The sequence below is a fragment of the Triticum aestivum genome, chromosome 5B (assembly GCF_018294505.1).
Source record: "Triticum aestivum cultivar Chinese Spring chromosome 5B, IWGSC CS RefSeq v2.1, whole genome shotgun sequence".
NCBI lineage: Eukaryota > Viridiplantae > Streptophyta > Magnoliopsida > Poales > Poaceae > Triticum > Triticum aestivum.
The window spans coordinates 104,898,302-104,926,226 of NC_057807.1; the positions used below are offsets into that span (position 1 = coordinate 104,898,302).

Genomic DNA, 27,925 nt, shown 5'->3' on the forward strand with positions numbered 1-27,925 from the left:
AAAATAAGGTAATGCTAACATCATATTTAGATGTGAGATAATATCTCACATCTAGATGTAACATAGACAGACCCAAAATTAAAATGATATAATATTAATGGTGACATATCTAAACATAATATACTTTTTTTGAATACATACTCATAAATGGTATTTGAAGGCATACCCATAAAATAATATTTTAAAATAATACACCCAAGAATAAGATACGCATATATGCCTTGAACACATACTCCGTAAATGATATAAGAGACATACCCATAAATAATATATCAAAAATTAAAATAAACATACTGTTCTACAAAAATTACACGTATATTGACGACATACCCGTAAATGATTTTCAAGACATATCAGAAAATGAAATAAGTGCACGTATAAGAAAGAAGGGCACGTAATGGAGCATGCATGGACTTACTGGATCATTAATTGCTGATTTTCTCTCTCCTTCTAAACAAAAGCACACTCTGAAAACACATTTTAGTTAGGTCTATCTATATCTCTGAACATACAAGCACTCTGCAGTATAGTACCCTAGAACATGTAAGCAACGGTGTCCTATTTTAAATAGTCCTGTAAAAAAAGCATGACACGTAAACACAACGGTGTATCCGCGTTGTAATTCATTCATTGTTGTTGTTTCAGTTGCCTTTTGGTACAGTATCCACTGGACTGTATTCACGTTGTAGTTCATTCATTGTTGATTGTTTCAGTTGCCTTTTGGTACAGTGTCCACAGGACTTTCAAATACGTCCTGTAAAAAAAAAACGCTGAAGAAAAATAGCACTTTCATCATGAACGATGTGACTCATTAGGACAGCTAAAAATCCAAGTTGGCAAGGATGCTGCTGTACTTCCACCCTTTCATGTCTCGCAATGCTTACTTTTTATTTAGAGCCTGAGCACTTTCATCAAGAATATTTCTAGCAGAATATGAATCAAGATGCAAGAAGCTTCAGACCGATAGCAGGCAATGCAATCCTGCAGGATCATCAGGTAAGCGTTCTATTTCTCAAACTTCCATGTGCATGTAAGTAGGACTTAACAAGTTGCCCAAGGTTTGGGTGCCTTCTATCTAGATGGTTCTTCTTCCTTGTGACATGTTGATATGCAGTTCCTTCTGAGGTGCAATTGTATTTTGATCCAGAATATCAACACTGCAACCATAAATAAAAATAATTGAGGGAAACATGCCTCCTCTACATATCCTTTTCATGCACATCATGATGTGGTTCACGTGTCAGAATAATCATAAAGAATAATACATAACAACAAATACATGTTTACTCTTCAGTTATTTACACATATAACACTAGAAAAGTAATACTCCCTCTGTTTCTAAATATAGGTCTTTTTAGAGATTTCAATACAGACTACATACGGATGTATATAGACGTATTTTAGAGTGTTGATTCACTCATTTTGCTCCGTATGTATTCCGTATTGGAATCTCTAAAAAGTCTTATATTTGGGAATGGAAGGAGTAATTGGTATCCTATAAATACACCCATTGACTGCAATCATTTAACATGGATGCTCAAATATCAGGTCATGGCGTGGTAAACAACTTCTATGTGAACTGAACAGATGAACTGCTAGTCAGCTCATGCCTTTGCAGCTAATTACTGCAATGACAAATAAAGTTGAGCTGCGCTGCCCAGGTAAAGGTCCCAAAACTGGATGATGTGGAACTCAACGGCAGCAAAAAGCAAAGATCAATGATCTGACCAGACTAGTTGTGGAGAGAGCTCTGTGTCATGGATGTAAGTGATGGATGGATCCTAGCCGTCTTCAGTGATCGTGAAACACTTCTTCCTTCTGAATATTCCTCGCCAAGTGGCCATCTTGGACGCAAGTCATACTGTAGTAGACAAAAACTGATCAGAGAGGATGCTAGCAAAACAGCCAGAACAAAACCCATAAGTTCTGCATCAGATCTTAAATACTCAGTGAAAGATACTTATCAGCACAAGACAATGGCCTGATTCAGAAGTGCCTACATTCCAATGAAAGAAACTAGAAAGCCGGGTGCTCATAGTCCCTACATTAAATGACCGAGCTTCAACAATCACGCCAAATTCAATTGTGTGTTTTTCTAACAGCTGGTTGTCAACACTATTCAAAGTTCCAAACCAAGTTCAAGAATTTGACATATTTTATTTAGGCCCTGTTCGGAACTTCCCCGCTCTGTGGAGTTGGGGAGTTGGATTTTGGCAGCTCCGCCTAATTAAGCTAAAGGATGGTCCGCTCCGGGAGCGGAGTTAACAGAGCAGAGAGAAACCGAACACAGCCTTAACTCTTCAACCTTTGATGATGATGGAATTAGTGAATTCCTATTGATTTTACATTTATATTCTTCACTGACATACCAAATCCTTTTATGCAAGTAACTATTTAGCTTTGAAAAGGAGCTGATCATACATCTGAATTAACAAAACAACAAAATAATAAGATCTTAAAACTCAGAGCTTACAATGAAAAACAAAATGATGCAACTATGAATAAATACAAAATGGAGCTTCCTATAGTGCAATTTAACCAGTTACTTTGGGCACTTATTTTTATAAGTGACCTGTTATTATTATTTTTAACTCATACATTACGCAGTTGATTTTATCAACTGTGCATACTGCTTGGTTAGGTTACCTGCATATCATCAGGCTCATCAGCGGGAGGTGGATCTTCAAATCTACCTGCAACAAAGTGCTCGATTCCAGTCCAAGCAATCATGACACCTATATGCAAATAAAGGAACATAGCATATGTTACTAGTTCTAAAAGAATACTACTCCCTCCGTCCCATAATATAAGAGCATTTTTGACACTAAACTAGTGTAAAAACGCTCTTATATTATGGGACGGAGGGAGTATATCTGATAGTTATCACAGATGCGGGAATAACTGAGAGCGAAGTTGGCAGAAATAGTCAGGATATAACTCATTCACATGCTTCAAAATAAAAAGAGAATACAGCCTAGGGCCTAGACTGAAAAATAGAGAACTGTGCTGAGTTGCATCAAAGTTGATTTTGAATATTAGATGGTTTTACTGGCAGTATGATTGAATATTTACTAATTACAACTCATAATGACAAACTCATTACCATTGTCGGTACATAGACTTGGGGGAGGGGATACGAGCTGTAGGCCATTCTTCTCAGCAATATGATTCAAGCGGGTCCTAACATACTGGTTAGAAGCAACACCACCTGAAACAACCTTTAATAATTGAATTGATTAACCACTGGATGAATTAAGAAAAGTGGCTGAATTTAACAGGAACAAGATATATGCATTACAAAGTTTTTAATAGAAGGTTTCATCTTCAATGCCCATTCAACTGCTCGCTGGCATCTATCCTCCAAATGCAGAACAGCAATCCTCTGCACAAGTTAAAATTATCAGAAACTTATCAGAGTCCTCATGGACAATGAGTACAAATATCCATGATACTAAACCTGGAAAGAGGCGGCAATGTTCGCCCTTAGTTGTCTGTCTTCTTCTGTTGCGGAAGAAATGGGGATATCATCTGTGCACCTACAATGGTGTAAAAACGGCAACACAGTTAACTAATAATCACAGCACAGCCACTCGCCAACCCTGATTGCATATTTTTCCTTCAGTGATAAATAGTTAAATACAGTAAGGCATCTTGTACACTCATTCATTTCAAACAAACTGATATATTTGGTAACTTCTTAGCCTACTTCATCTGTAGTCCCGTTGGAAATGTTCAATTTATCAGGGCATAATGTATTCATCAAATTAAGGTGTCAAACTGTCACTGCTTGAAAGATGTAAGATGATTTCCATGAAAAATTGTCTATGCTGATTTAAGCATCAGTTGTATCACTCTTCCCACCAGTACTGTTCTTGTGATTTGGCTCACAAGAATGCTACCACATCTGTATGGCATTATTCACACGAAAAGGTTTCCTAATTCCAACAATATATAAACCTTGCTTAGCAAACATTTGCAACACAGATCATTGTACATTGTGCAATCTGTATGAATGTTCTCTAAAAAAAAATGAATTTTGCGTGTTTGAGATTAGGTTATTAAATGGATTGGCTCTCCAGCACAAGTTTCAGGTTACAACCCCTACTCCATGAAACAAACAAACAAACAATGAGAGTAAATAAGATTATATGTATACTACTGAGAGTTCCAAATGAAGTTGTGTTTGAAAACCTGAGGTGTAGCATCAAAAAGAATGAATTCGAAGGACAAATAAACAAGGAACAAACAGCATGACAAATGGCAAAACGCAAGGTTGTATTGAAGACACCCGCAGGTGTGTTCATCTTATGATGAAGATGATGAAACAAACAGTGCAACTAAAAGGAATGGCATATTCATACAGATTTCTGGATTCAATAGTCAATCGAACTTGAGTCTTCAGACCAGCATAAGAGAAATTGCAATCTTTGTGTTGTCGCATCGGAACCTGGAGGTATACAAAAAAGGCAAGTAACATGTCAAATTGAACTAAAAGATTAGTGGCAAGTAAACATAATTACTGTGGAATTACACCTGAAAACTTACTGTGAAATTAATAGAATTTGGATCACCTTCTAGGGCAAGCTCTTCAAGAGCAGGACCACCACCTTTCCGGATATCAAGACCCAGCCATCTTGCTGCCTTGTCATATGCCTCACCAATTGCATCATCTATAGTAGTCCCCAGTTGAACATACTCACCAAGGTTCTGAGCGAGAACAAGAAGATTGTGTCCTCCTGTACATATTAACTAGTTAGCGCAATGCCGTAAAAAAATCAGCAAACACAACTGTGACAGTGTCAGTATAAAAACTAGCATGTCTGCTAGATTAAGACATCTCTTACATGAACTTCGGCTGCTGTAGTTTTGCTTCAAATTATTTTGAATAAAAAATCTAAAAAGAAATAGTGGATGGAAACCTCAATTTGTAGGAGTGAAAATATTAATCACATTTCAATCATTGCAATAAGGCATAAAATAATAGCTGGCTTTGGACTCCGACAGGCAGGAAAAAAATGAATGCATATCTTCTATGGCATTATTGCTATCGTAATTTACAACTGTAAGCTCCTCTGGAATAAGAGAATTAAGCTAGATCATGGTATAGAATACTGAGACATGGTACTGTAATTAGCATATACCTGAAATTAGAAGAGCTAAAAATGGGTAATTAAGGTCCTTGTTCACCAGCCTGACAAGGATCAAACCACATTAAATACATAATTCAGTGAATGCAATATCATTAGAAGTATGGGAGGCACGTGTGCTGCTCTTTTTTTATGTTTATAGAGCAAGGCCTTCATTGCAAATATGAAATATGTTCACCATATTTGAAGTAGTTAAACTACGAATTTTCACATCAGAAGTTCACAACAAGGCATGCTGGAAACAGATATGACAGTGAGAAAGAGCTTGCCGACGTAAATACTTTCCTACTCAAAGACAAATTGTAGCTATAGATTTCAATTTAGTTCAATCTTTGGAGGTCGTATATCACTAAAAAATAGTTTGATTTTCAGTTTTCGCAGCTTGTGCTAGACCAGTTCAATGTCTTGATAAGTCCACAGCTATTTTAAGGGGAAAACATAATGTAGGACGTATGAGCAGTTTGTAAGCATAGCTCAGATGGCTAGGTTCCTTGTGGCGGAACCTGCCCACCCGGGTTCAAGTCCTAGACTTGACACAGGTGGTCGCAGTTTCCTGGTTTTATTCCAGGCTTTCCGGCAATATTCGTTCAGCGGTATGGCTAGGTGCTCATAGGAGTAGGCCGGTAGGGTGTGCGTGTGTGATTTCATAGGGGTGACTGTGCATGCGTGTATGTGCGCGTCTGCGTCCGTACTGTGTTTCTCAAGAAAAAAGTAATTCGCAAAAGCAAACCCACAAAAATAAACACTTTGTGGACCTGGTTTTTGAAATTACATGAAAACACCTTGTGTCCTCGAACCAAAAACAAATTCTATATAGCTGATTCGGTGTGATGTTGAACTCATCAAATAAATTGTGCGTCACTAAAGAGATGTCAGAAGTTAAATGATTACCTGGAAACTAATGCATGTGCCTCCATATGGTGAACTCCAACAATAGGCAAGCCAAATACTTTTGCTATTTTCCGAGCTTTGTGAACACCAACTGCAATTTGACAGGTCATTACACTCGCATACAAAAAAACAGAAAAAGGTGAACTTATTTACAAGCTTTAACAAAAGTCTTGCACTCCATAAACACTAGAACAAATAATAAAATGGTTTGTCTCCAGGTTCAAGAGTGTCCCAAAAAACCCAGAAGATACAGTGGTCTACTTATCATAGTTCAAAAAAAGAAAGAAAAAAAAGACCAATTCTGATTGAGTGGGTAAGTAAGCTGTATATGTAATATTGAAGAAGCCCATTTTTCGTCCCTCGGAATTGCTTTTAATAAACCAAAGTTAGGGGTTTTCCAGAATATTTATGAACGTTATGCATGTTTAAAAAAGTCAGCACTAAATTATCCAAAACAGTTCTTTAAGTGAATAGCAAGATTCTTTAGTCTGATTAACTTTAACTCACTTGGACCACTGTCACCATACCTAAAGCCTAACTGATAAAATTATCCGATGTGCAAGCTTACAAATTACATTAATTTTTTGCGTGGATAAAAGTTGAATTTGGTAACTGACGAACAGACATTTCCTTAAACATCAGTAATTCATCAAGATCAGAATAGAAAAAACAGGAACCTCTAAGGCATAGACTAAGTCCTGGTCCAATGGTCACGGCCACAGCAGAAAGATCACTCTCTGACACATTTGCATCATCGAGTGCTTTCTGAACAACCTGCAAGACAAGGACATAGAAGACAGTTAAAACAAACATAATAATAAAAGTCATCCATCTTCTTAAAGGAAGATGAACCTGATCGATTGCAAGCGCGTGAGCTTCTTCGGCCATCTTAGGAGCGACCCCGCCCCATTTCACAAGCAAATCTGACTTACAAACACACAACAGTACGATCAGCAACATGTAAAGGATACAACATTTGCCAAAAATTCCTGACAACAGAATTAGACATGAAACATCTGGAGAGAATGTGAACTGAAAAGCAAATCCTTACTTGGGAAGAAATCGCTTGGCTAAGGATCTCCCCGTCGCCTCTAACCTGCAACCAACCAAGCACCATAGAGACAGGCCGTAAGCATAAAATCTAGAAGGTTCGGCCACAAATAGAAGCGACTGGACAGAAATGGTGCAGCGAATGAGCCATGCATACCACAGCGGCGGCGGTGTCGTCACAGCTGGTCTCAATGCCGAGCATGAGGAGATCCCGGCGGGCGGGGATAGCTGCAGAGGCCATGGTAACGAGGGCGCGTGGAGTAGGAGAGGTTGATGGGGAGGAAGCTGAGGCGAGGAGGCTGCGGAAAAGTGGATGGTGATAGCGGAAGGGTTGTGATGGGGTTCGGAGGAGGAAGGCGGCGGTGCGTGAAACAGGCGGCAATAAGGTCGGGAGAAGGGTGGACGCCATTTTTCCAGGCGCTGTTCCGGCAGGTGACCCAGCAGCCTCAGCTGGGAACACAATCAAATGGATGAACCATGCTCACTGTCCATACACATAGCAAATATTCCTCACAATCCATACACATACAGAATAGAAGAATATATCATGCTCGCTGTCCAACAATCAAAGAATAGAACCAAACAACAGCAATGGGGTTCCTGTGTGCTTATTATACCTCTGATTTTTGAGGGAGAGAAAGGGGGCTGCTGTGCTTGTTATCTTGGCCGGCTTGGTGCTACCAGGAGATCGCTCGGTGCTAGCTGCAGAGAGGAAGAGAGGGTGGGGGTCAGAGCCCGGCAAAGAGAAGTACAGAGGAGAGCCCTACTCCACGCCCAGTGTCTAAAACTGAAATTCCCATCCAATGGCGACCCCCGGCCATAGCATAAGCCACCTGGCCTCCGCGCTGGAGTTCGCCGCGGTCTGCCTCATTCGCCATCCCGGACCCAACCCTCACCACACCGGCCTCCCGCACACTACCCATCCCTAACCGTCCACTGCCTCACTCCCCTCCCGCCCACCACCATCGCTCACCTCCCACCTCGACGCGCGCCACCGTCGCTCACCTATCGCGACCCGCCGGCCGCCGCTTTAGCGAGATAGAGAAAAGATTACAGAGGGGGAGAGAGAGAGGGGAGAGGGGCTGCACTGCACCTCGACGCGCGCCGCCGCTGCCGTCTCTGTCGGGGGTGAGGATTGGGTAGCTTTCTGTTCCTGTGGAGGGTGAGAAAAGAAAAAGAAAAACGTTTCGCACCTCGGGAGGTGACTGGCCCGGGCGAGCTTGGCCGTGGGCGGCCGAACAGCCGGCCGCCATCCTCCAGGCCGGCGTGTTCGCGTGCTCCGTCGGCGCCGCGCTCGCAGGCCAGGCCGAACAGCACGGTGTCGGGTCTGGAACATGAGCGGCGCGCCGGTGTACGCGCGAACGATGACCGTGGTGACTGTTGTCCTCCTCCGTCGCCCACCACCTGTTCGACCAAGGTCCATGCTATGCTATGGATTATGGATGCTTCTTGGCACATGTTCATGCGCTCCATGGCTGTCGAAGATCGTGAGAGTGCCACGTCCACGCCACGGTTCTTGCTCTCAAGGTTTGCCTGGTAATTTGATCAAGAAGCATTTATCTCTAATACAATTAATCTTTACAAGATGATCTTTTCCCTACGTCTGTCAAATTAATCTTCACCTGTACTGTACTGACATTGACAGCCCTCGCAAAGGAAAAAGGAAATGCTGACACTGACAGCGTCAGTCAACTATTATGGTCTTTCTTGACGCCATTTTTCAATCTCACTTTGTCTTCTTGGGAGCAACGAATGGTATCCTATGCCTACACGCCTACCTCAATGATTGGCTATATATTTGTGCATTCTTCCTCGGTTCTTCCAATCCTGCACACTCGGTCACTCAACTAAGTTGCACTACCCACGCATACGCTCGTATCATAATAAAGCTGCTGTCTCTTGTTGGTATACCTTCTCCTTCTTCTCCTTCTCCCGGCGATTGCCAGAAATGGTTCGAAATTACAGGTGGGTGTTGCAGTCTATATGCTTGCTCTTTTCTTCTTCTTCTTCTTGGATTGTTGTCTTAGTTGGGAATATTCAGGCTGCTCGACGAAATGAGGCTGTGGGTGGTCGTCATATGGCTGTTTGTTTGTGCGGCGGCTCTTCCTGGCGGCGAGCAGCCGCTGTCGAGGATCGCAGTTGAGAGAACAACCCTCGCCATCGATGACTCGGTGCATGTAAAGGCGTCCCCGTTGGTTCTTGGGCTCAAGGTTAGCATGCCCCACTTCTCACCACTCTTGTTCAACAGTTCCACAGTGATGTGATGCCATCCTGCAGGGCGAGAACAGCGAGTGGGTAGAGGTGGAGTTCTTCCATCCAAATCCCTCCGATGACGACTGGATTGGTGTGTTTTCTCCTGCCAATTTCAGGTAATAATATCAGTATATCTGCGTGGAGGCAAATCTATTGTAACATGATCTCAATCCACCTAGGCTTTCAGAGATGCACCTGAGATCTTACGCGTTATTTGATTTGTTGTTTCTTTTTTGAAAAAAAAATAGTGATGCGATATGCGAGCCTGAAAATGAGAGGCAGCAACCTCCAGTGCTATGCACAGCACCTATCAAGGTTGGCATTATTTTTCCTGTTCCATTTGGCTAATTGAGCTTCAGATATAGTTCTATGCCAGGATTCAGACTCTGGGATACTTCTGTTTCGAACATTAACCTTTTCCTTTCCTATCTTCATTGCAGTACCAATTTGCAAAGTTCAAGAATGATGGCTATAACAGGTCTGGGAAGGGAAACTTGAAGCTTCAGTTGATCAACCAGAGGGAAGACTTCTCTTTTGCACTATTTTCCGGTGGTCTGATGAAGGCAAGGCTATACTGTGTTACCTCAACTTCTCTGCATAATAACAACTCTGCTCTAACAAAAAAAATATACGTGTCATATTCCTGAGACTGAAAAATGTCCACTCCTGTAACAGCCCAAGCTGATTGCTGTCTCAAACATGGTCACCTTTGCAAACCCAAAGGCACCTGTCTACCCACGTTTGGCACAAGGGAAGTCTTGGGATGAAGTAAGCTTACCTATAAATTCACCATTGAGTGGACCGTTTTAAATTGTGTGTCTTTTTCACGAGAATATGCATCGTATTATTCATCTCAATTCAGCATTGAAACTAGCTATACAATAGTACTGTCTTCAGTTATCTAAGGTAACTGTACTAGTACTATTGTAGATGACAATCACCTGGACAAGTGGATACGATATAAAAGAAGCAGTTCCTTTTGTTGAATGGGGTGCGAAAGGCGGGTCTCAGTTTCTTTCCCCAGCCGGAACATTAACATTCAACAGAAATAGCATGTGCGGTATGTCACTATTTGCCTATTCTTCTTAAGAGATGAGATGATCGTAGTTCAGAATTTACACCGTCAACATAACTGAGAATCTGCTCATAGGTTTTCTTAGGTCATTTGTTTTTGTTTTGAATCAAACGCCTTACCTCTAATCGGCACATGTAGGAGCACCTGCTCGAACTGTTGGTTGGCGCCATCCGGGTTACATTCATACTAGTTTCTTGAAGGATCTGTGGCCAGACTCCAAGTGTGTTGTCTATCTTGTCTCTTTAACCTGTTTTGAAATTTTGATGCATCCAGCTACTAAGAAATGGTTACTTAAAAAATTTCAGGTATACCTACAGGCTTGGCCATAGGTTACCAAATGGTACCCACATCTGGAGCAAGTTATATAACTTTAAAGCATCACCTTATCCTGGGCAAGATTCCTTGCAACAAATTGTCATATTTGGAGATATGGGAAAGGTATATTATGTTTTCTTCCCATCTTGGTTTTATTTCATATTTTTCTTGTAACAACTAGACATTTTCCAGTTACGGTGATTCTCTTTCTGAATCAGAATTACATTGATTTTTTGTGCTCGCATTTTTTTCTTCAGGCAGAGGCAGATGGTTCTAATGAGTTCAATGACTTCCAACCTGGCTCACTGAACACTACTAACCAGATCATTAAAGACCTAGAAAACGTTGACATGGTGCTTCACATTGGGGACATTTGCTACGCCAATGGCTACTTGTCTCAGTGGGATCAGTTCACCTCACAGATTGAACCAATTGCATCAACTGTACCATACATGATTGGCAGGTTAGTTTAGTATATCATTTCAGAACTTCCTCTGTTTTCAAAATGTATTACTGTTTCATAAATACAAGAATGGGCATTTCTGCAGTGGTAACCATGAAAGAGACTGGCCCGGGACTGGATCTTTCTATGGGAATCTTGACTCAGGTGGAGAATGTGGTGTTCCTGCGCAAACTGTATTCTATACTCCTGCTGAGAACCGTGCAAAATTCTGGTAAATGCTGTGACTCAGTGAGGCCATAACTCTTCCTTTTAAGATGTACAGTACAATCCTTGAAATTTACTGACAGACAGCTATCCTTCTTCAGGTATGCGACAGATTATGGCATGTTCAGGTTCTGCATTGCTAACACAGAAGAAGATTGGAGGCCAGGGACCGAGCAGTACAAGTTCATTGAGCAATGCCTGTCATCCGTCGACAGGCAGAAGCAGCCCTGGCTCATCTTTCTGGCGCACCGTGTTCTTGGGTACTCATCCTGCACTTACTATGAGACAGAGGGCACTTTCGAGGAACCGATGGGACGAGAAGCGCTGCAGGAGCTCTGGCAGAAGTACAAGGTTGATCTCGCCTTCTACGGTCATGTCCATAACTATGAAAGGACATGTCCAGTCTATCAGGTATGTACCTGGTTAGCATTTGCACCAGACTGAAGTTTTCTGTAGAATATTGCATTTGCACTTGCTTCAGATGACAAGTCCCAGTAAGTACTATTACTAGTATTGCTACTGTAAATATTATGGTTTACAGGCATAAAGCTTACATATCCTGTTACAATATATTTTTAGGAGATAAGTCTGTTACAATCTTATATATCCTGTTACAATCTTTAATTGGTTGCAGAGCCAATGCGTCGTTGATGCATCGGATCATTACAATGGCCCGTTCAAGGCAACAACACATGTGGTTGTTGGTGGTACTGGCGCTAGCATTGCAGATTCAGCATTTACCACATCAAATATCCAGTGGAGTCACTTCAGGGACTTTGACTTTGGGTTCGTCAAGCTCACGGCCTTCAACCATTCATCCTTGCTGTTCGAGTACAAGAAAAGCCGTGATGGCAATGTGTATGATCATTTCACAATCTCGCGGGATTACCGAGATGTCCTGGCTTGCTCCATCGACAACTGCCCAAGGACTACGCTGGCTTCCTGAAGCCCCAACACTTCCAAACGGGGAATCAGTTGATCTGCTAATGGTTGCTGGTTTGTGTGTGGCCCAATACAAGTGTCTAAGATATTTACGTATCTTAGAAACTTGTATTGGCTACCTGAAGCTCCAGTACATTCAGACGGGGGAATCAGTCGATGTGCTACTAGTTACTGGTGTGTATGTGGCCCAATACAAATCTGTAAGATATTTAAATATTCCAGTTCTGTATACGAAATAAAATAAACTACACGGTTCTTAAGTTTCAGTTCTGGATTTCCAACCTTGAAAATTCTAATTCGATACTTTGAGTTTTTAAGTTTAAAACCGGGATGCTGAATTCAAAATTTTAAATTTGTATAACTTACATTTTTCAAGTTTACATAATATAATACCATAATTTAAAAAATAAAGATTGAGTCATCAATTTTTAAAAAATATATAATTTGGCACAAAATGGTAAGGGGACCAATAAACCCGGACGGAGGTAGTAATAAAGAAAATAAGTATTCTTAGTTCGTCATGTTATTTTTCAGACAACTACCTGATGTTCCTGGTAATCAACCGCAGGTTAGTTTTAAGTCAGATTTCCTCTTTTGCTGGAAACCCCTGATAATAATTGGGTTAATCAACACGCAGTAAATATCAAATGCTTTTTAAAAGTTTCCATATTTTTTAAACGCTAACTCTAAGTTTAACATGTCATATATGAAATTTAATTAGAACAATGCGTAGATTTCTATTTAGGGTGCAACCTTAATCAATAGCGCATGATCTGTCTTTATTGCAAGCCGGATTGGAAATGAGCACCTTAGCAAAACCAAAATTGGAGATGAAAGAAACAATCTATAACCACGCAGAAAAAAGGTTGATTTCTTACCTTATGCCGAGAGAGAGACGTCTTAGGATTGAGAACATCCAAATATGTTGTGATTGTGTGAGCACTGAGGCCATCGTTGGCGATGGCGGGAAGGAGGATAAGTGCTAACACAGATGGGATGTCATGTATTGAAAGGAAAGACCTAGACCTATTAGGGTCTTGACTCATGGTTATTGGGTTAGAGGAGTGTGGTATTTGTTTCTCCCGTTGCAATGTACGGGCTTTTTTGCTAGTATATATAGACTAGTAAGCATGCACGTGCATTGCACGTCTGAAACAAAATAAGTTCACATGGTACAACATTAAAATAATATTTATCCAAAATTTTAGATCGCTACAAAATGTTGTCAAGTCACTCAAATTGTATTTCTAAAAGTGTGACATATTTGTGATCGAAGGCACATATCATAATTTATAATAAAAAACATATATTCTGAATCTAATTTTTATTTTAGCAATGTCCATATTGTCACGATGACTATCTCGTGCATACTGGCACATCGACTAAGACAAAAATAAGAAAACATTGGTGATATGAGGCAAAATGTAATATGTGACTATAGTAACTTATACAAAAGTTTAGATCCATATAGTGAGATGGAATGTCTCTGAATAGTTGGACTTCGTGGCGCGCTAGTATCCCTACACACATATTAAATCAGTCAACATTCATGTATTCATCATTGTCTCGTATGTTTTTTACTTGTCTCAACTTTAAACTAATAGGATAAAGATTAGACCTTTTCACCCATTCACTAATGTAAAATCAGAATTCTCTCAGTTATAATGACATTAGAGTAGTAATTTATTGGAATTCAAAATTAACTAAAAAAATATGTCTCACTCTAGTAGAGCGACATCATCATCCATACTGATAAAAAAGCAAATTTCATCCAATAAGTCATCATTTGTTGGATTGAGAGACGTTGAAAGGGTAAATGATTGCGAGATGAGCTCAATTTCTGATGATGTATTTGATGTTTTGAGGTTCTCAGAGGGTCTATCCAAGAATCATACAATCCATGTGATTTGTGGCACCCTGAACGTCATCTTCCATGTCTCGATTTCTTATATCATCATCATCATCATTCAATTCCGAGTCCGCTAAAGTGACAACTAATTTTGTTCTAAAATCTGTCATATAATCCTATTAAAATAATATCAGAGTTAAATAATGATACAACATAGAATAAATATAATAATAAACAACGGAAAAATACTTGTAGAGTGTCAGACAAAATATCTCTTGTGAAGTATTCCATAAAATATACCATCCACATACCACAAGATGATCTGCATGATTAGTAAACTTAAATCTACTCAATTTTTTTCATCAATTCTATTGATATTTGTATTAAAATACTTTTAAAATCATCAAATGATCATGACTGTAATAAGCTGTGATGAAAAAAAAATCTCACCCACGCAGGTGAATTGGACATGCCCTATAATAAATAATCGATGATAATTCTTTTTCGAAAATGTTAACGCCCAGACGTGTGGGCATTAGTCAACTCGTCCACACGCCTCCATCACCGTCCAGTAACTTCTGCACGAATGTTGGTATGAATTAGCTGATTTTGTGTCCACGTAGGACAACTCGCGTGTGTGGTGTGTGAGAGAGGTCGCCCACACATCCGTTTTACCACACGGAGGGGCCGATGTGTGGGCGTTTAGCAGTTCGCCCACACACCAGTTTTTCAATCACGCACAAGGGCTGGTGTGTGGGCATTTGCCATCTCGCCCACACACCCGCCTCCTCTCCCACACCCAAGCTGCCAGTTGCCATGCGTTTTGCAGTGTACATGGCAACTGCCCTAGTATGATTGCAAGCAGATGGCATCTCTCTCTCTTTTTTACCCGAACATGTCAGTTGCCATATGTTTTGCATGGTACATGGCAAACTGCCCTAACGTGCACGTAAGCAGATGGAAACTCTTTCTTTTTAAATGGCAACTGCCCTAGCGTGCTTGTGAGCACATGGCAACTCTCTCTTTTACCCGAACATGTTTTTTGCCATGCCTTCTTTTGTAGCGCTACATGGCAACTGCCTAGTGTTAGTAGGTGGCAACTCTTAAAGTTTTGAAATCATGGCAACTGTAGTAGATCAGACCACACATGACAACAGCTGTAGTTATCCAAAAAATGGCAATCTGGAACTTTGACCTGAGATGGCAACTGCAGTTGAGCAAACATGGCAACTGTAGTTGTCCGACATGGCAACCGTAGTTCAGCGACATGGAAACTGCACTTAAACGAACATGACGAGGGTCCGGCCCATGGCAACTGCGGGGCGCGCGGTAAAGTGTCACGTGGGGCGTGCGGGACCATGAGGTACGAGGCCTGACGTACCGGGCGTATGTGTGTTATCTATTTTGCCCACACGCACGCATGTAAGAGGGACCGGGAGAAAAAAAAAGAGGCGTGTGGGCGCTAATTGTTTTGCCCACACACAAACGTGTGAGCTGGTCCTCTTAGGCACCACACAAAACATGTGGGCAGATTTTTTAACGCCCACACGTGTGGCAGTTATTGACGCCCTTCTTTTTTGTATGGACAATGCCGCACGCACTCACAATCCCTCCCTGGTCACTGCCTAATAGAAGTATTATTAGTAAGAAGTAGTAGTATTAAAAAAACTCAGTCAGCTAAAAAAACTCAGTCAACCTTCCTCAGTCCCCTCACATTTCTTATCTTCCCCATTCTTCCCTTCCTACCTCCTCCTCTGTTGCCACACGCTAGATCCCCCATCCACAGCCGGCACTCTCTGGTGGGCGCCCCTCCCATTCGTCACCATTGTCGGCGGACACATAGGCCCATGCTCTTCCCTGCCCCGCCCCTTCTTCATATCCGATCCCCGAAGTGCTCGAGGAGGCGCTCGAGCTCGGCATGCTCGCCGGCGACACCGGGGCCCTCCCTCCTCCTGATGCACTCTCCGTCGCCGCCATGAGCGTCTCCACCTTCTCCCGCGCGCCGTGAATCCTCCCTCCCCCCTGCTCGAGACGCCATCAAGGTCCGGTTCCAACTCTTCTTCTCCCCTCGATCCGGATGCTCTGCTCTCCGACACCATCTTTTTGCTTGTTCGATTCAGTCTGGAGCAGGAGCAGCTGCTGCTCGCGACCTCTAGTTCCTTCTTTCCATGGATGTGCTGCTGCTCGGGGCCCTCCCTATGCTTCTCCTCGCTCGTACGGGTCCAGGTTAGTCTCTCCGACCCCGCCGCCTGCTCGTCCCCGTAAAATCGGTGCGTAGCCTCACTGTGTGCAATGTTCATCGCCTAGGGTTAGCTGCTCAGGGGACATGGTGTGTTCCGTGTGGCGCTGCCTTCGCGGCAGCCGCCGTTGTTGTGTCTCGTGTGTCGCGGCAGCCAATGGGTCGGGAAGGTCTGAGACTGGAGGTCCCTGCTCGCCAACTCACAGACGGTTGTTCTCCGACCAGTTAAAAATGAGTAAGCTTTCTTCCAAGCCTATGATTTTCCTTTCATCCTCTTAGTTGGTGCCTTTGTTGATGATGCAGCCCTGAATGGTTCAGATTTTTTGAAGGAGAAGGAGGTGCGAAAGGGGATGGGAGCAACAAGTCTGAATCGAAGAGTATGTTTTGATTCTGAGATGCATTGTACAGTATTTTTATTGTTCTAAGAAATCCATGTAGTTGTCTATGGAGCATTTCCTTGAAGTGATGGTTGGGTATATTTGTTTACTAATTCAAACTTCCAGATTACCTTAGTCGGCAACTCCAAATATTTCTTAGATGTCTTACCGCAAGCATTGTACTGCAAAAATATATATACTAAACCGGTTCATGATAGATCAACCAAATCTCGTTGATGCTCTCACCTATTAGGATATGTACATGAAAAGAAGGATATGCTAAATCTGCTTAGTCCCAACAAACAATCATTCAAATGCACCATTTTACGCTCTGGAAGCAGGAAGTGCAACTTCTTTAGTCTTTAGAATTAGAATGGATCAGGTGTACTCCAGATGTTTTCAGTTTTAAATAATTATGCACACAAGAGTGCATTGCGAAATAGCAATAAAAAGTTGGATTTTGACTGGTACCGAAAAGGATTAGACCTCCGTAGAAACAATTCGCTGCTGCTGACTCAGACAGAGTTGTGCTGCACCACGTTGATCTCGTCGTCATCGAAGTCGTTGATGGACATGCCCATATCTTGCCGCCTGCATGGCATGTGTAGTGACCATATGGACATGAAGCTGATCCTATTGCTCAAAGGATACATATTATCTTTATGTGTTTCCTGAACTGGTCGGATTAGCAGTGATGTTTGCATCTCCTCCCTCTTCCTACTCGACCACCACTTTCTTCTAGGAACTGATAGCATGTCCTGCCATGAGGAATTTGAAGCGGTCAGAAGACATAAGAGCCGGGTCCTAAACTATGTTAAGGCCATGCTGATGTGTAAGAGTTTGCGGGTGACATCCTCCATGGCAATCATATTCCCTCCAACATCCTTCAGGCCATGGCGACCAGGTAATGCTAACAGCTCAGTTGGATAAAGGTTCCTTATGTTTTGCGATTTAGTCGAGTTGGGTTACTCTATTGTGTGGCTCACGTCGGGGTTGAGTAGAGTTAATCTTGCCTATGCTAGTGCTAGCCTGCTGGATTTGGGTGATATCCAAAGATACATTTAAAACTTGCAAACAAATTTCCTTAGAGGGGAATTATAACATGCAAGCACTATAAGTTCAGTGTATTATTATTAGTACTGCATAGCAAATTAGCAATCCAGTTCATTCATAAATAAGATTTCAACACACCATTGGTATAAAATATCGTACATAGTTCCGAGGTCTACATGCCTCGCCTGATCCTGAATTTGACCCATAAATATATTTCAGAGACACAACTGTAAATATATTAAGTAAGAGCAGAGGTGACTGTTGCTGCTGTTTTGCCGGCAAGAGGGCATGCATCTGTGCATACAGCAGCCACGGACTAAGCATTCCTTCACCAGTAGTAAGGTGTTCTTACCCTTGCATTCTTTGTCCCCAAATAAGAAATAAGAGGACTCTGTCTCCTGCCGCCATAGGGGGTCATCTGCCCATGTGATTCTCCACCGCATTATGGTCTTATCAAACGATGGTGAAGTCGGACTAATAACTAACCATAGTGGTGAGGTCTTTGCGGTGCATTCCTGGGCCTAGCGAGTCGAGCACCTGGATACACTGCACCTTGGTATTTTTAACTGCTAGGTACCAATAAAGTCTTCAATGTTTATTCATGCAACAGCTAGAACGAATATCTGAAAATAGGCATTTTTTTAGTTTAGGTCCCATCTATACAAACATCCGTCCTCGATTGAATTAATAGTAATATGTACGGAACTGAGGCTCACCATATCATGTTCCAAATAAGTTGTAGCTCTCTTTAATACCCATCTTGGTGCGTCATCCTGTATAGAGCTAAATTCCTTATCTTAGAGATGCATGCATTCTCTAAGAACAAAATTCATGTATTCATCAGTATTTGCTATGGGAGTATTGCGTCCAAGTTGGTACGATTCAAAAGCTACATCTTGATGCGTCATCATGTATGAATCATTTGTCTGGTCATTGCCCAGGATAGAAAATCATAAGATTAGTAGAGCATAACAATGTAGGTATTGTAGTAGACGTAGGATCGACAAAAGTAATTTGCAGGTTTTTAGTGTTTTGAGTACCATGTTCAACAGAGCCTCTCTTATCATTATCCGGCGTATTTTTCAAGTTGATTTGAGCCAGTAAAAGGCTGCATACCTGAACAAAGGAAAGAGAACCCGAATGTACGGTCAAATAAACATTGTCGACACAGTTGCAACATAATTAAGGTCCTGTTCGGTACCACTCCGCTCCACAACTCCAGGAGCGGAGTTGGCGGAGCTGCAGTTCAAAACGACCGAGCTGCACTTCCCCCGCTCCGCAGATTCCGGGAGCGGGCGACTACCGAACAGGGCCTAAATCGACGAACTAACCATCTTCAATTGTGCAACATGGGTCACGTATTCTGCTGAGTTGGGGTACCTTAACCCCTGAAATTTGGACGTTAGGCCCTGCATTCATCATTTTTCAACATAGAAAACCTTTAATGAGATGTGAAACGAACGGCTTATAGCATTCTGCTGTGCAACTATTTATTTTTTAGAACTCTGTTGTCAAAATTCTAATCCTGACTAATGTTGCAACAGGTCAAAGAAGTCGAACCTGAAGAAGTGCAGGGAAGAATTATGGTTGCGTGTGGCTGGCTGGTTCAGGGGAATTTCAGGGCGGGCGCGGCGGCACGGGTGCCGGAGCAGGCTCCTAGGCACTGGCGATCTGTCGGACGGATATTAGAAACGAAGGTGAGGTTGTATCTTGTTAGGTGGGTCTTCATTGGTCGTCGAAATCATACCTGGCCAATCTGATGGGGCTGCCTACTGCTCCAGAACTCATGCAGATGATGCATAATAATCTTGTTGTAGCCTGGCCGATCCGTGAATATTTGATTGTAGGTGAAGGAGGAGCGGCCGCCCACTCGACGGTGCGGTGTAGGGCGGCGAGGGAGGCCGGCAGGGAGGCCTCAATGCGGTGCAGGACGGCGAGGGAACCGTCCAGCGAGGCGACGATGCGATGCAGGGGTCCAGGCCGCCGTGCAGGGAGGCGACATGACTGCTGAGCTTCGTCTGGGGCGGTGGCGAGGAAAGGCAGGGAGTGGGGCCAGGGACACGATTAGGTTCGATTTCCTTTTTTTGCGAGTTGGTTAGATGGTTAGATTAGCGTGATTTGAGGGGCTGCGGATGCGGGACGGAGAGTTTCATATTTTCCTCTTGTGGAGTATGGTCAGTCTATTGAAACTGCTAAGCGCACACCAGATCTTGAATAAATTAATGATGACTGTTGGATTGGGTCGTGTGGGCTTCATCCTGTGGTGCTGATGTGTCTGTTTACGTTTTGCGGGGTGCACGTAACAAAGTTCTTGTTTGATTGTTTAATAGTAGTGAAGATTAATAGTAGTGAAGATGAAGAAAACCGTGTCTGATTTCTTTTCTCTTCTTACATGGCTATAATTTATTTTTAGAAGATTATAGGGGGCTTCGGGCTTCCCAGAAGAAAGAAGGGTGGTCTGAGTTGTGCGGAGGCACGTAGTCGATGGTAAAAGAACACCCGCAAAAAAAAAACCCGTCAAAGCCCAGCCCAAATTGAGGGAGAGGGAGAGACCGACTACGTATCATGTTGGGCCTTATGGGTTATAAAAGTGCCCTCACGCGGGAGAGACTCACCCCACGCGGCCACGCCACTCTTTCTCGTAGGCCCGCCCTACCCCAAGTCCCCAACCCCGACCTCGCGATGGCCGGCGACGGCGATTCCGACACATACCTGAAGCGCATCCAGGCGGAGACCCTCCGTAACGAGCACAAGCGCGTGTGTATTGACCAAGAGTTCCACAGTCCCGCCGGCTCTCCAGCGTCCTCTTCGCCTGAAACCGGATAAGATCACCCCCACCTCCCTGCCATTGCTTATTGCCTTGAAGAAATAACCTTTTTTTTTAAGGTGCAAAGACACAAATTTTGTCGAGAGCTGCAAACGCAACCGCTGTTTCCTTTTAGTTTGTGAACTAGTAGTTCAGTTAACAGCGAGATAGCACGCTCAAGCGTGAAGTTTAAGTGTGCCTGAAGCTTAAGTGTGTCCATGGGAAAACAAGTACTACTCCCTATGTAAAGTTGTAAACTAATATAAGATCTTTTACTCCCTCTGTAAACTAGTATAAGATCTTCTAGATCCCTCTGTAAACTAATGTAAGATCTTTTAGATCACTACTTTAGTGATCTACTCCAGATATTGTATTATACAGTATTAATTTACAGAGGGGGTACTTATTGGGGCTACTAGTATGGATCTGTCTAAGTTTGAGCTGAATGACACACCTCATATGCTTGAATCAGCCGACATGTATGCCCATCTTCAGTTTGCCCTTCCTTTATAAATTAACACTGTATTTTGTATGCTGAAATGATGGGCACTTGTTATAACCCATATGGCTGAACTAACCACAATAGTCACTGACACAGTATCATTTTGTCTAGGGTTGAGGAGCATGCCGGCAAGGTGAGCAGCAGTGAGCTTGGGTGTACAAGCACGGATCTGGCTAATTTTGAGACCCTGACGCTGAACGATACACCTCACACACTTGAATCAGCCGACAGGTGTTTCCATCTTTATTTTGTCCTTACTTTTATTAGTTTGGTTTGTTCAAATGTTGGGAAATTGTTATGACATATATCGTTGAACTAATGGGTATTTATTATGACCGATACGGTTGAACCAATTGTACTACTTGTTATGACCTATATGGTGGATGCGGGGTAAATTCTGTTTAATGATGAGACCTACTCATTTTTTTTCTGTTCAAGCCAACCTGCAGGACCTTTAGCTTTCCCTGTTTTTGATTAATCAATACAATTAATTGGAAAAATCTTGTTGGTAATTTACAGTAGGCGGCACAGGTGGAAAAATGTCGCAAGTGATATAGCCATTGGTCATTTTGCAAAAAGTTAGGAGTGGATTCTGACTGCCTTCGTGTGTGTGTGTGTGTGTGTGTGTGTGTGTGTGTTCTAAACATGCTCCATTAAATGTATATCTCATGGTTAAGATTGATTATAGATTTATTTGTTTCCATAAGACTTCCGAGCCTCCACAGCCATAGAAGTTGACTAAAGCATGGATGTAAATTGTTTGACCTAGGGTGGTAATGCATGCTGACGCAGTCGATGGTGCCATTCTTGATTCCACACTTGCGGAGCCACCAGCGCACGAGAAAGAAAAACCAAGGTAAGGACTCCCCAAACATGTTTTAAATGATGTATACTGATTTTCAGAAAGCACTCAATAGCTTTATGTATTGGAGCTATGAATTGTCTTTCATAGGTCATAATGGAAAGTAGCATAGTTGCTATGCCTAGTGAACCCCACGTCATCTATATTTCTAGAACCAGGTTTTAGTATCACACCCATACCCAGGTACTGTAATCAATGGTGCATAGTGAATAAAGCAAGGTTCATTACAGCTTAAAACAAGTTCAATTAAGCTGAGAATCTATTTATCACAACTTGTCCCTTGTTGTATCATTACATGAACTTCGTCCTACATCTATGTATCGGACCCTGGGATCAAGATTATATAAATCTAGTTGTAGACAATCATATGAAAAGCCTCACTCGATGCAACTGAGTTGGAGTGTCATCGCTTGGCATAGCATGATAAATCCCGAGCTCTTACCGCATGAGTCGCTCGATGGAGCTGAGCTTGAGCGTTATTGCTTTGCCTTAAACGGGATCAGAGAAACGTCTAAATAATTACCCGTAGCAAAGAGTGGGTCTTACACTAGTTATTAACCATTTTTGTTGACTGTACTCTGATGTTTCTATCTAGGCGGGAGATACCACGAAAATATTGGCCACCCAAATATGAAGGTGATATAAAATTTGCAGAAGAACAAGCTCGAAAACAAGCTGAATCAATTCAAGAACGAGGACATTATACTTCTTCTAAGGAAGAACTTGCTCAAAATGCGAATAGATGGATGACCGAGGAGGCGATGGTGGCTTTCAGAAAATACATCGAGAGTGAAGATGATCTTAAGGTTCCCATGTCTGTTCTAAATCTTTAATTGTTTGGACTGTAGAGACCTATCACTAACACTTCTTTCATCTTAGGGAGTTGAGTATGAATTTGATGAACTTCTCCATCAATGTTTTAATGTGGAGCATTATTTAAAGACATGTCATCACTTCACCTTTACTGTCAAGATAAAGAAGCATGGCTCAGCCGATTGGACATCAGTGATGTACTTCACTGAGGTCCGCGGAATATTTATGATAAAGGATTATTTCTGTTATCCTTTAGACCCGGATGAAAATGGTATCAGAAATTTCACCTTGTGAATTCTAGTGATCTAAAAAGATTCTAATCTTGTGGCTTATTTTGTTAGGTCAATGTTATGCATGTCAGAACCAAGGAATGCATGAGTTAAGGCACCCATCAGTAGGGATATTTGACTGCGGCAAGGAAGATGCATCATTTCCCTACTATTGTGAGGAAAGTGACTCTGATGAATATCATCCAAAAATGGAATGGAGTGAATCTGATGATGATATGAGTTGATGGCATTGTCCATCATTCTTGTAGGAGTGTAAGTTTACTTTAGCCCTTCTATTCTCATATCCTCTTGATCTGTTGACTCAAGTCAAGTTGCTAGTTGATTTGACAATCGCAGTGTATAATCGACTACAGGCATCCGAAAAATGGTCACTTGCCGCACAGCAATGGTTTATCAGGGTTCACCCCTAGCTCCAGCAGTATCATCCATGGCTGGCTGGGACCTTTTCTATTTTTGGGTTCTATGTAGAGAGACTGGCTGGACATGGGATGTGCTATTATGTATTGTTGGTTATAATGCCACACTGGTGTTTGCTCTGATGCAGCCGGTTTGTTTAAGTTCTTGGTTTCGCACCTGGTGAACTGTAAGTTTGCATGTACTTTTTTTTGAGTTGGTGTTTTCATGTACTTGGAAGTTGGAACTGATGAACATCATCTGACTCAGACACCTGAACTGTGCTGATGATCTGAAGTTGCTGATGCACTTGATTTCTCTTTATCTGAAGTTGCTGATGCACTTGAACTGAAAGATATCTTGCTAGTAACGGTATTGATGTGGTGCCACCTGAAATATTTCCTTATCTTCAATCTGTGCTAGTGCCTTCACATGACCTTCCAGGGCGTGAAGCAGAGAGACAATATAAGAGGGGAGACGCTTTAATCACACCGACTGATTTTAGCGTAGCAACAACCGACTCGTGTTTGATTATCACGGAGCACCTTCTTCCGCTTCCTATTAAACCAAAATCTAGACAGGAAATAAGTGCTTATTGCTGTTACCTTTGGTGGATTAGGCATCAGATTACTCATAAGTCCAATAAATGATGTAGATGCAAAAATAACTAACTTTTGCATATCTGAGGCTCAAAAACCCCTCTTCAACAGATGATGTATATGCAAAAAATAATTCATCTCTGTCTTCCGGAGATGTAAAATACAACATCTCACAGTGCAAATTTGCATCTCCACATACAGGAGATGTAAAAGCGGCGGTCGCGCGCCAACCGCCCAACTACCTTCATTTGGCTTCCGCACGACTGTCGGCCGCCGCCGCCATGGCTGACGCCGATGACCCCACCCGCCAGCCGCTTGTCTGACCCACCTTGCCACAACGACCGTCGGCGCGACCACGGTCCCCAATTTGGCCTCTGCCTCCATGCCGCCACCCCGGATTTGCCCCCACCTCGGCCGGTTGTCGTCGCGCCGGAGCTGCCTGCGAAGAAGCAACGGGGCGCCAAGCCACACGGTGGAGGCGTGAAATGACAGATGGCGCGGGGGCGCAACCCAACGGTGAACCAACCTCGGCTGGCCAAAATTTCGAAGCCGGACGCGGCTGCTGCGGGCAATATGCTGCTGCCGGCGGCCGTGGCTTCTTCCTTTGGCCAAAGAGGCCCTTCTCCACCTCCGCCGCTGCCCCTACGTCGTTCATCCTCCTCTTTCCGCCTCGAATCGCCCCTGTTCCATCGCCCTAATTCGTGTCGTCGCCCCGATTCGCCACCCCCACCGCCTCGCCGCCGCCGGCCCGAATCACGCCATGCCGCCACCGTCCCCACTGCCGTCGCCCCGATTTGACCGCCGCCCACTAGTTTTTACATCTCCATTTTGCATCACCTATTGAAGTTGCACTTTACATATCTGTTTTACATCATCTGTTGCAGTTGACCCTTTTTTTAGATGCAAAAAACACTTTTTGATGATGTAAATTTTTACATTCGTGTTTTACATCTCTAAATTGCTCTAATGATATTTCCACTCCTGAATGTCCAGCAGTTAGAGCATCTACAGCCGGACTTGGCAAATCCGACCCCCCTATACGTTCGTAGACGCGCCGGGGTACGCTCGTGGGCGCATCTGGATGGGCCTCATATTTCCGTCCCGGCATCCACATATCTCAAATCCGGACTCTCAAATACATGCATGTCGATCATACAAGCCAATGTCGCACATAAATAGCAAATATTGGTACAAAGCATAGATAGTGTTTACATAAATTTATTTTAAATTCCAAACTCAAGCATTGGCTCCTTGTTGCCATTGTGGGTCTACATGTGCTCCACAAGATCATTGAGTAGTTGTGTGTGCACCTGCTGATCTCGAAGATGTTGATGCTGAAGGAAATATGCCCTAGAGGCAATAATAAAGTTATTATTTATTTCCTCATATCATGGTAAATGTTTATTATTCATGCTAGAATTGTATTAACCGGAAACATAATACATGTGTGAATACATAGACAAACATAGTGTCACTAGTATGCCTCTACTTGACTAGCTCATTGATCAAAGATGATTGAGTTTCCTAACCATGGATATGAGTTATCATTTGATCAGTGGGATCACATCATTAGGAGAATGATGTGATTGACTTGACCCATTTCGTTAGCTTAGCACTTGATCGTTTAGTATGTTGCTATTGCTTTCTTCATGACTTATACATGTTCCTATGACTATGGGATTATGCAACTCCCGCTTACCGGAGGAACACTTTGTGTGCTACCAAACGTTACAACGTAACTAGGTGATTATAAAGGTGCTCTACAGGTGTCTCCGAAGGTACTTGTTGAGTTGACGTATTTCGAGATTAGGATTTGTCACTCCGATTGTCGGAGAGGTATCTCTGGGCCCTCTCGGTAATGGACATCACTATAAGCCTTGCAAGCAATGTAGCTAACGAGTTAGTTACAGGATGATGCATTATGTAACGAGTAAAGAGACTTGCCGGTAACGAGATTGAACTAGGTTTTGAGATACCGACGATCGAATCTCGGGCAAGTAACATACCGATGACAAAGGGAACAACGTATGTTGTTATGCGGTTTGACCGATAAAGATCTTCGTAGAATATGTGGGAGCCAATATGAGCATCCAGGTTCCGCTATTGGTTATTGACCGGAGACGTGTCTTGGTCATGTCTACATAGTTCTCGAACCCGCAGGGTCCGCACGCTTAAAGTTAGATGATGGTTATATTATGAGTTTATGTGTTTTAATGTACCGAAGGTAGTTCGGAGTCCCGGATGTGATCACGGACATGACGAGGAGTCTCGAAATGGTCGAGACATAAAGATTGATATATTGTACGACTATGTTCGGACACCGGAATGGTTTCGAGGAGTATCGGGCATATAGCGGAGTACCGGGGGGTTACCGGAACCCCTCGGGGAGACTAATGGGCCTATTGGGCCCTAGTGGAGAAGAGGAGGGGCGGCCAAGGGCAGCCACGCGCCCCCTTCCCCCCAATCTAAATTGGACAAGGAGGGGGGCGGCGCCCCCCTTTCCTTTCCCCCTCTCTCTCCTTCCCTCTCCTCTCCTACTCCCACTTGGAAGGGGGGAGTCCTACTCCCAGTGGGAGTAGGACTCCTCATGGGGCGCCCCTAGGGTGGCCGGCCCCCTCCCCCTCCTCCACTCCTTTATATACGGGGAGGGAGGCACCCCTTGGAGACACAACAATTGATCCATTGGATCTCTTAGCCGTGTGCGGTGCCCCCTCCACCATAATCCACCTCGATAATTTCGTAGTGGTGCTTAGGTGAAGCCCTGCGTCGGTAGAACATCATCATCATCACCATGCCGTCGTGCTGATGGAACTCTCCCTCAAAACTCGGCTGAATTGGAGTTCGAGGGACGTCATCGAGATGAACGTGTGCTGAACTCGGAGGTGTCGTATGTTCGGTACTTGATCGGTCGGATCGTGAAGACGTATGACTACATCAACCGCATTGTGTTAACGCTTCCGCTTTCGGTGTACGAGGGTACGTGGACAACACTCTCCCCTCTCGTTGCTATGCATCACCATGATCTTGTGTGTGTAGGATTTTTTTTGAAATTACTACGTTCCACAACAAATGCATCTGCAGAAAATTCATCAGTTGAGCCGCATCTTGATCTTCCGGGATTTCAACTTGTTCTCCAGGTGCTTCGAAATCATGGGTTTGGGCTACACCATCACCCTCATCCTCGACAATCATATTCTGCAGAATAAATACAACATGTCATTAGCTGCCATAAAGTTTTTGATTCCCACATCATTGCAGTGCTCGGCACAATTCCCCAATGAGCCTGAAGCACACCGAATGTCCTCTCCACATCCTTCCTAGCCGCTTCCTGCATTGTTGCAAAGTGGCTCTGTTTATTACCATGCGGTTCGGATACGGTCTTCACAAACGCTGCCCACTGAGAATAGATACCATTGGCAAGCTTGTATCCCATGTTGTACTCTCGACCATTGACGATGTAGTTGCACGGCGGTGATTCCCCATTGAAAAGCCTCCTAAACACTGGAGATCATTGAAGCACGTTGATGTCGTTGTGAGAACCCGACATTCCAAAGAAATTATGCCAAATTCATAAGTCATGTGATGCCACCGCTTCTAGTATGATGGTGGCCTCTCTGGTGTGACCATGATACATTCCCCGCAAACCTTTGGGGCAGTTCTTCCATTGACAATGCATGCAATCAATTGATCCGAGCATTCCTGGAAACCCCCTTGCCTCTCCAATAGCCAACAACTTCTCCGTGTCCTGCGCATTTGGGTCTCTGAGATACTCAGGTCCAAACACCTCCACCATGGTGCGGGC

At 43.1% G+C, this 27,925-nt stretch overlaps 4 protein-coding genes across 20 annotated transcripts; 3 read left to right on the forward strand and 1 right to left on the reverse strand.

Annotated features, from left to right (window-relative positions):
- Window positions 1-610: 610 nt before the first annotated feature.
- Window positions 611-8,511, reverse strand: LOC123110641 (probable tRNA N6-adenosine threonylcarbamoyltransferase, mitochondrial). Of its 6 annotated transcripts, none has more exons than XM_044531206.1 (15): window positions 8,182-8,469; window positions 7,706-7,790; window positions 7,246-7,572; window positions 7,090-7,134; window positions 6,891-6,965; window positions 6,716-6,812; window positions 6,039-6,129; window positions 5,142-5,191; window positions 4,546-4,736; window positions 4,362-4,447; window positions 3,458-3,536; window positions 3,299-3,382; window positions 3,104-3,218; window positions 2,647-2,735; window positions 1,247-1,861 (listed from the first exon to the last, which is right to left on the reverse strand). In XM_044531206.1, the coding sequence occupies exons 3-15, from the start codon at window positions 7,495-7,497 to the stop codon at window positions 1,733-1,735; spliced, it is 1,383 nt and encodes a 460-aa protein (XP_044387141.1). In that variant the 5' UTR covers window positions 7,498-7,572; window positions 7,706-7,790; window positions 8,182-8,469; the 3' UTR covers window positions 1,247-1,732. The 6 variants fall into 6 exon arrangements, 5 of the variants coding, with proteins under 5 accessions (XP_044387139.1, XP_044387141.1, XP_044387142.1 ...); XM_044531207.1 differs by having other exon boundaries at window positions 8,062-8,198; XM_044531204.1 differs by lacking the exons at window positions 7,246-7,572; window positions 7,706-7,790 and adding an exon at window positions 611-1,157 and having other exon boundaries at window positions 1,729-1,861; window positions 8,182-8,511.
- LOC123110640 (probable inactive purple acid phosphatase 1) lies at window positions 8,348-12,606 on the forward strand. Its single transcript, XM_044531202.1, has 14 exons — window positions 8,348-8,624; window positions 8,734-9,053; window positions 9,130-9,298; window positions 9,366-9,457; window positions 9,590-9,656; window positions 9,782-9,904; window positions 10,017-10,109; window positions 10,272-10,401; window positions 10,555-10,636; window positions 10,722-10,854; window positions 10,989-11,194; window positions 11,280-11,405; window positions 11,500-11,809; window positions 12,033-12,606. The coding sequence occupies exons 2-14, from the start codon at window positions 9,037-9,039 to the stop codon at window positions 12,342-12,344; spliced, it is 1,860 nt and encodes a 619-aa protein (XP_044387137.1). The 5' UTR covers window positions 8,348-8,624; window positions 8,734-9,036; the 3' UTR covers window positions 12,345-12,606.
- A 3,279-nt stretch (window positions 12,607-15,885) lies between these two features.
- On the forward strand, window positions 15,886-20,114 carry LOC123110642 (uncharacterized). 12 transcript variants are annotated; one of them, XR_006453536.1, is made up of 6 exons: window positions 15,886-16,415; window positions 16,497-16,637; window positions 16,732-16,805; window positions 17,548-17,709; window positions 19,403-19,555; window positions 19,706-20,114. XR_006453536.1 is itself a non-coding variant. In XM_044531214.1 (6 exons), the coding sequence occupies exons 2-6, from the start codon at window positions 16,358-16,360 to the stop codon at window positions 19,955-19,957; spliced, it is 672 nt and encodes a 223-aa protein (XP_044387149.1). In that variant the 5' UTR covers window positions 15,895-16,231; window positions 16,310-16,357; the 3' UTR covers window positions 19,958-20,114. The 12 variants fall into 12 exon arrangements, 11 of the variants coding, with proteins under 11 accessions (XP_044387152.1, XP_044387155.1, XP_044387154.1 ...); XM_044531214.1 differs by lacking the exon at window positions 17,548-17,709 and having other exon boundaries at window positions 15,895-16,231; window positions 16,310-16,415; window positions 16,503-16,637; XM_044531212.1 differs by lacking the exon at window positions 17,548-17,709 and having other exon boundaries at window positions 15,898-16,231; window positions 16,310-16,415.
- Window positions 20,115-20,382: 268 nt separating this feature from the next.
- LOC123110644 (uncharacterized) lies at window positions 20,383-23,795 on the forward strand. Its single transcript, XM_044531221.1, has 6 exons — window positions 20,383-21,397; window positions 21,936-22,022; window positions 22,624-22,834; window positions 22,908-23,112; window positions 23,183-23,383; window positions 23,485-23,795. Exons 2-5 carry the CDS (start codon window positions 21,943-21,945, stop codon window positions 23,353-23,355), a joined length of 669 nt encoding a protein of 222 aa, XP_044387156.1. The 5' UTR covers window positions 20,383-21,397; window positions 21,936-21,942; the 3' UTR covers window positions 23,356-23,383; window positions 23,485-23,795.
- Window positions 23,796-27,925: the final 4,130 nt, after the last annotated feature.

What these genes read in the sequence shown, in the direction of transcription:
- LOC123110641 (XM_044531204.1), bottom strand. Translation starts at nt 8,511, where the DNA reads ATGGACCTTGGTCGAACAGGTGGTGGGCGACGGAGGAGGACAACAGTC. An exon ending in GCCAAGCGATTTCTTCCCAA is followed by an intron (nt 6,966 to 7,089) that starts GTAAGGATTTGC and finishes TGTGTTTGTAAG; the next exon opens with TCAGATTTGCTTGTGAAATG. An exon ending in GCACATGCATTAGTTTCCAG is followed by an intron (nt 5,192 to 6,038) that starts GTAATCATTTAA and finishes GATCCTTGTCAG; the next exon opens with GCTGGTGAACAAGGACCTTA.
- LOC123110640 (XM_044531202.1), top strand. An exon ending in AAGGGAAGTCTTGGGATGAA is followed by an intron (nt 10,110 to 10,271) that starts GTAAGCTTACCT and finishes GTACTATTGTAG; the next exon opens with ATGACAATCACCTGGACAAG. An exon ending in CAACAGAAATAGCATGTGCG is followed by an intron (nt 10,402 to 10,554) that starts GTATGTCACTAT and finishes CGGCACATGTAG; the next exon opens with GAGCACCTGCTCGAACTGTT.
- LOC123110642 (XM_044531209.1), top strand. Translation starts at nt 16,267, where the DNA reads ATGCTCTGCTCTCCGACACCATCTTTTTGCTTGTTCGATTCAGTCTGG. An exon ending in CTCCGACCAGTTAAAAATGA is followed by an intron (nt 16,664 to 16,746) that starts GTAAGCTTTCTT and finishes TGAATGGTTCAG; the next exon opens with ATTTTTTGAAGGAGAAGGAG. An exon ending in CAACAAGTCTGAATCGAAGA is followed by an intron (nt 16,806 to 19,402) that starts GTATGTTTTGAT and finishes ATGTTGCAACAG; the next exon opens with GTCAAAGAAGTCGAACCTGA.
- LOC123110644 (XM_044531221.1), top strand. Translation starts at nt 21,943, where the DNA reads ATGCATGCTGACGCAGTCGATGGTGCCATTCTTGATTCCACACTTGCG. An exon ending in AGAGTGAAGATGATCTTAAG is followed by an intron (nt 22,835 to 22,907) that starts GTTCCCATGTCT and finishes CTTTCATCTTAG; the next exon opens with GGAGTTGAGTATGAATTTGA. An exon ending in TTTAGACCCGGATGAAAATG is followed by an intron (nt 23,113 to 23,182) that starts GTATCAGAAATT and finishes TTATTTTGTTAG; the next exon opens with GTCAATGTTATGCATGTCAG.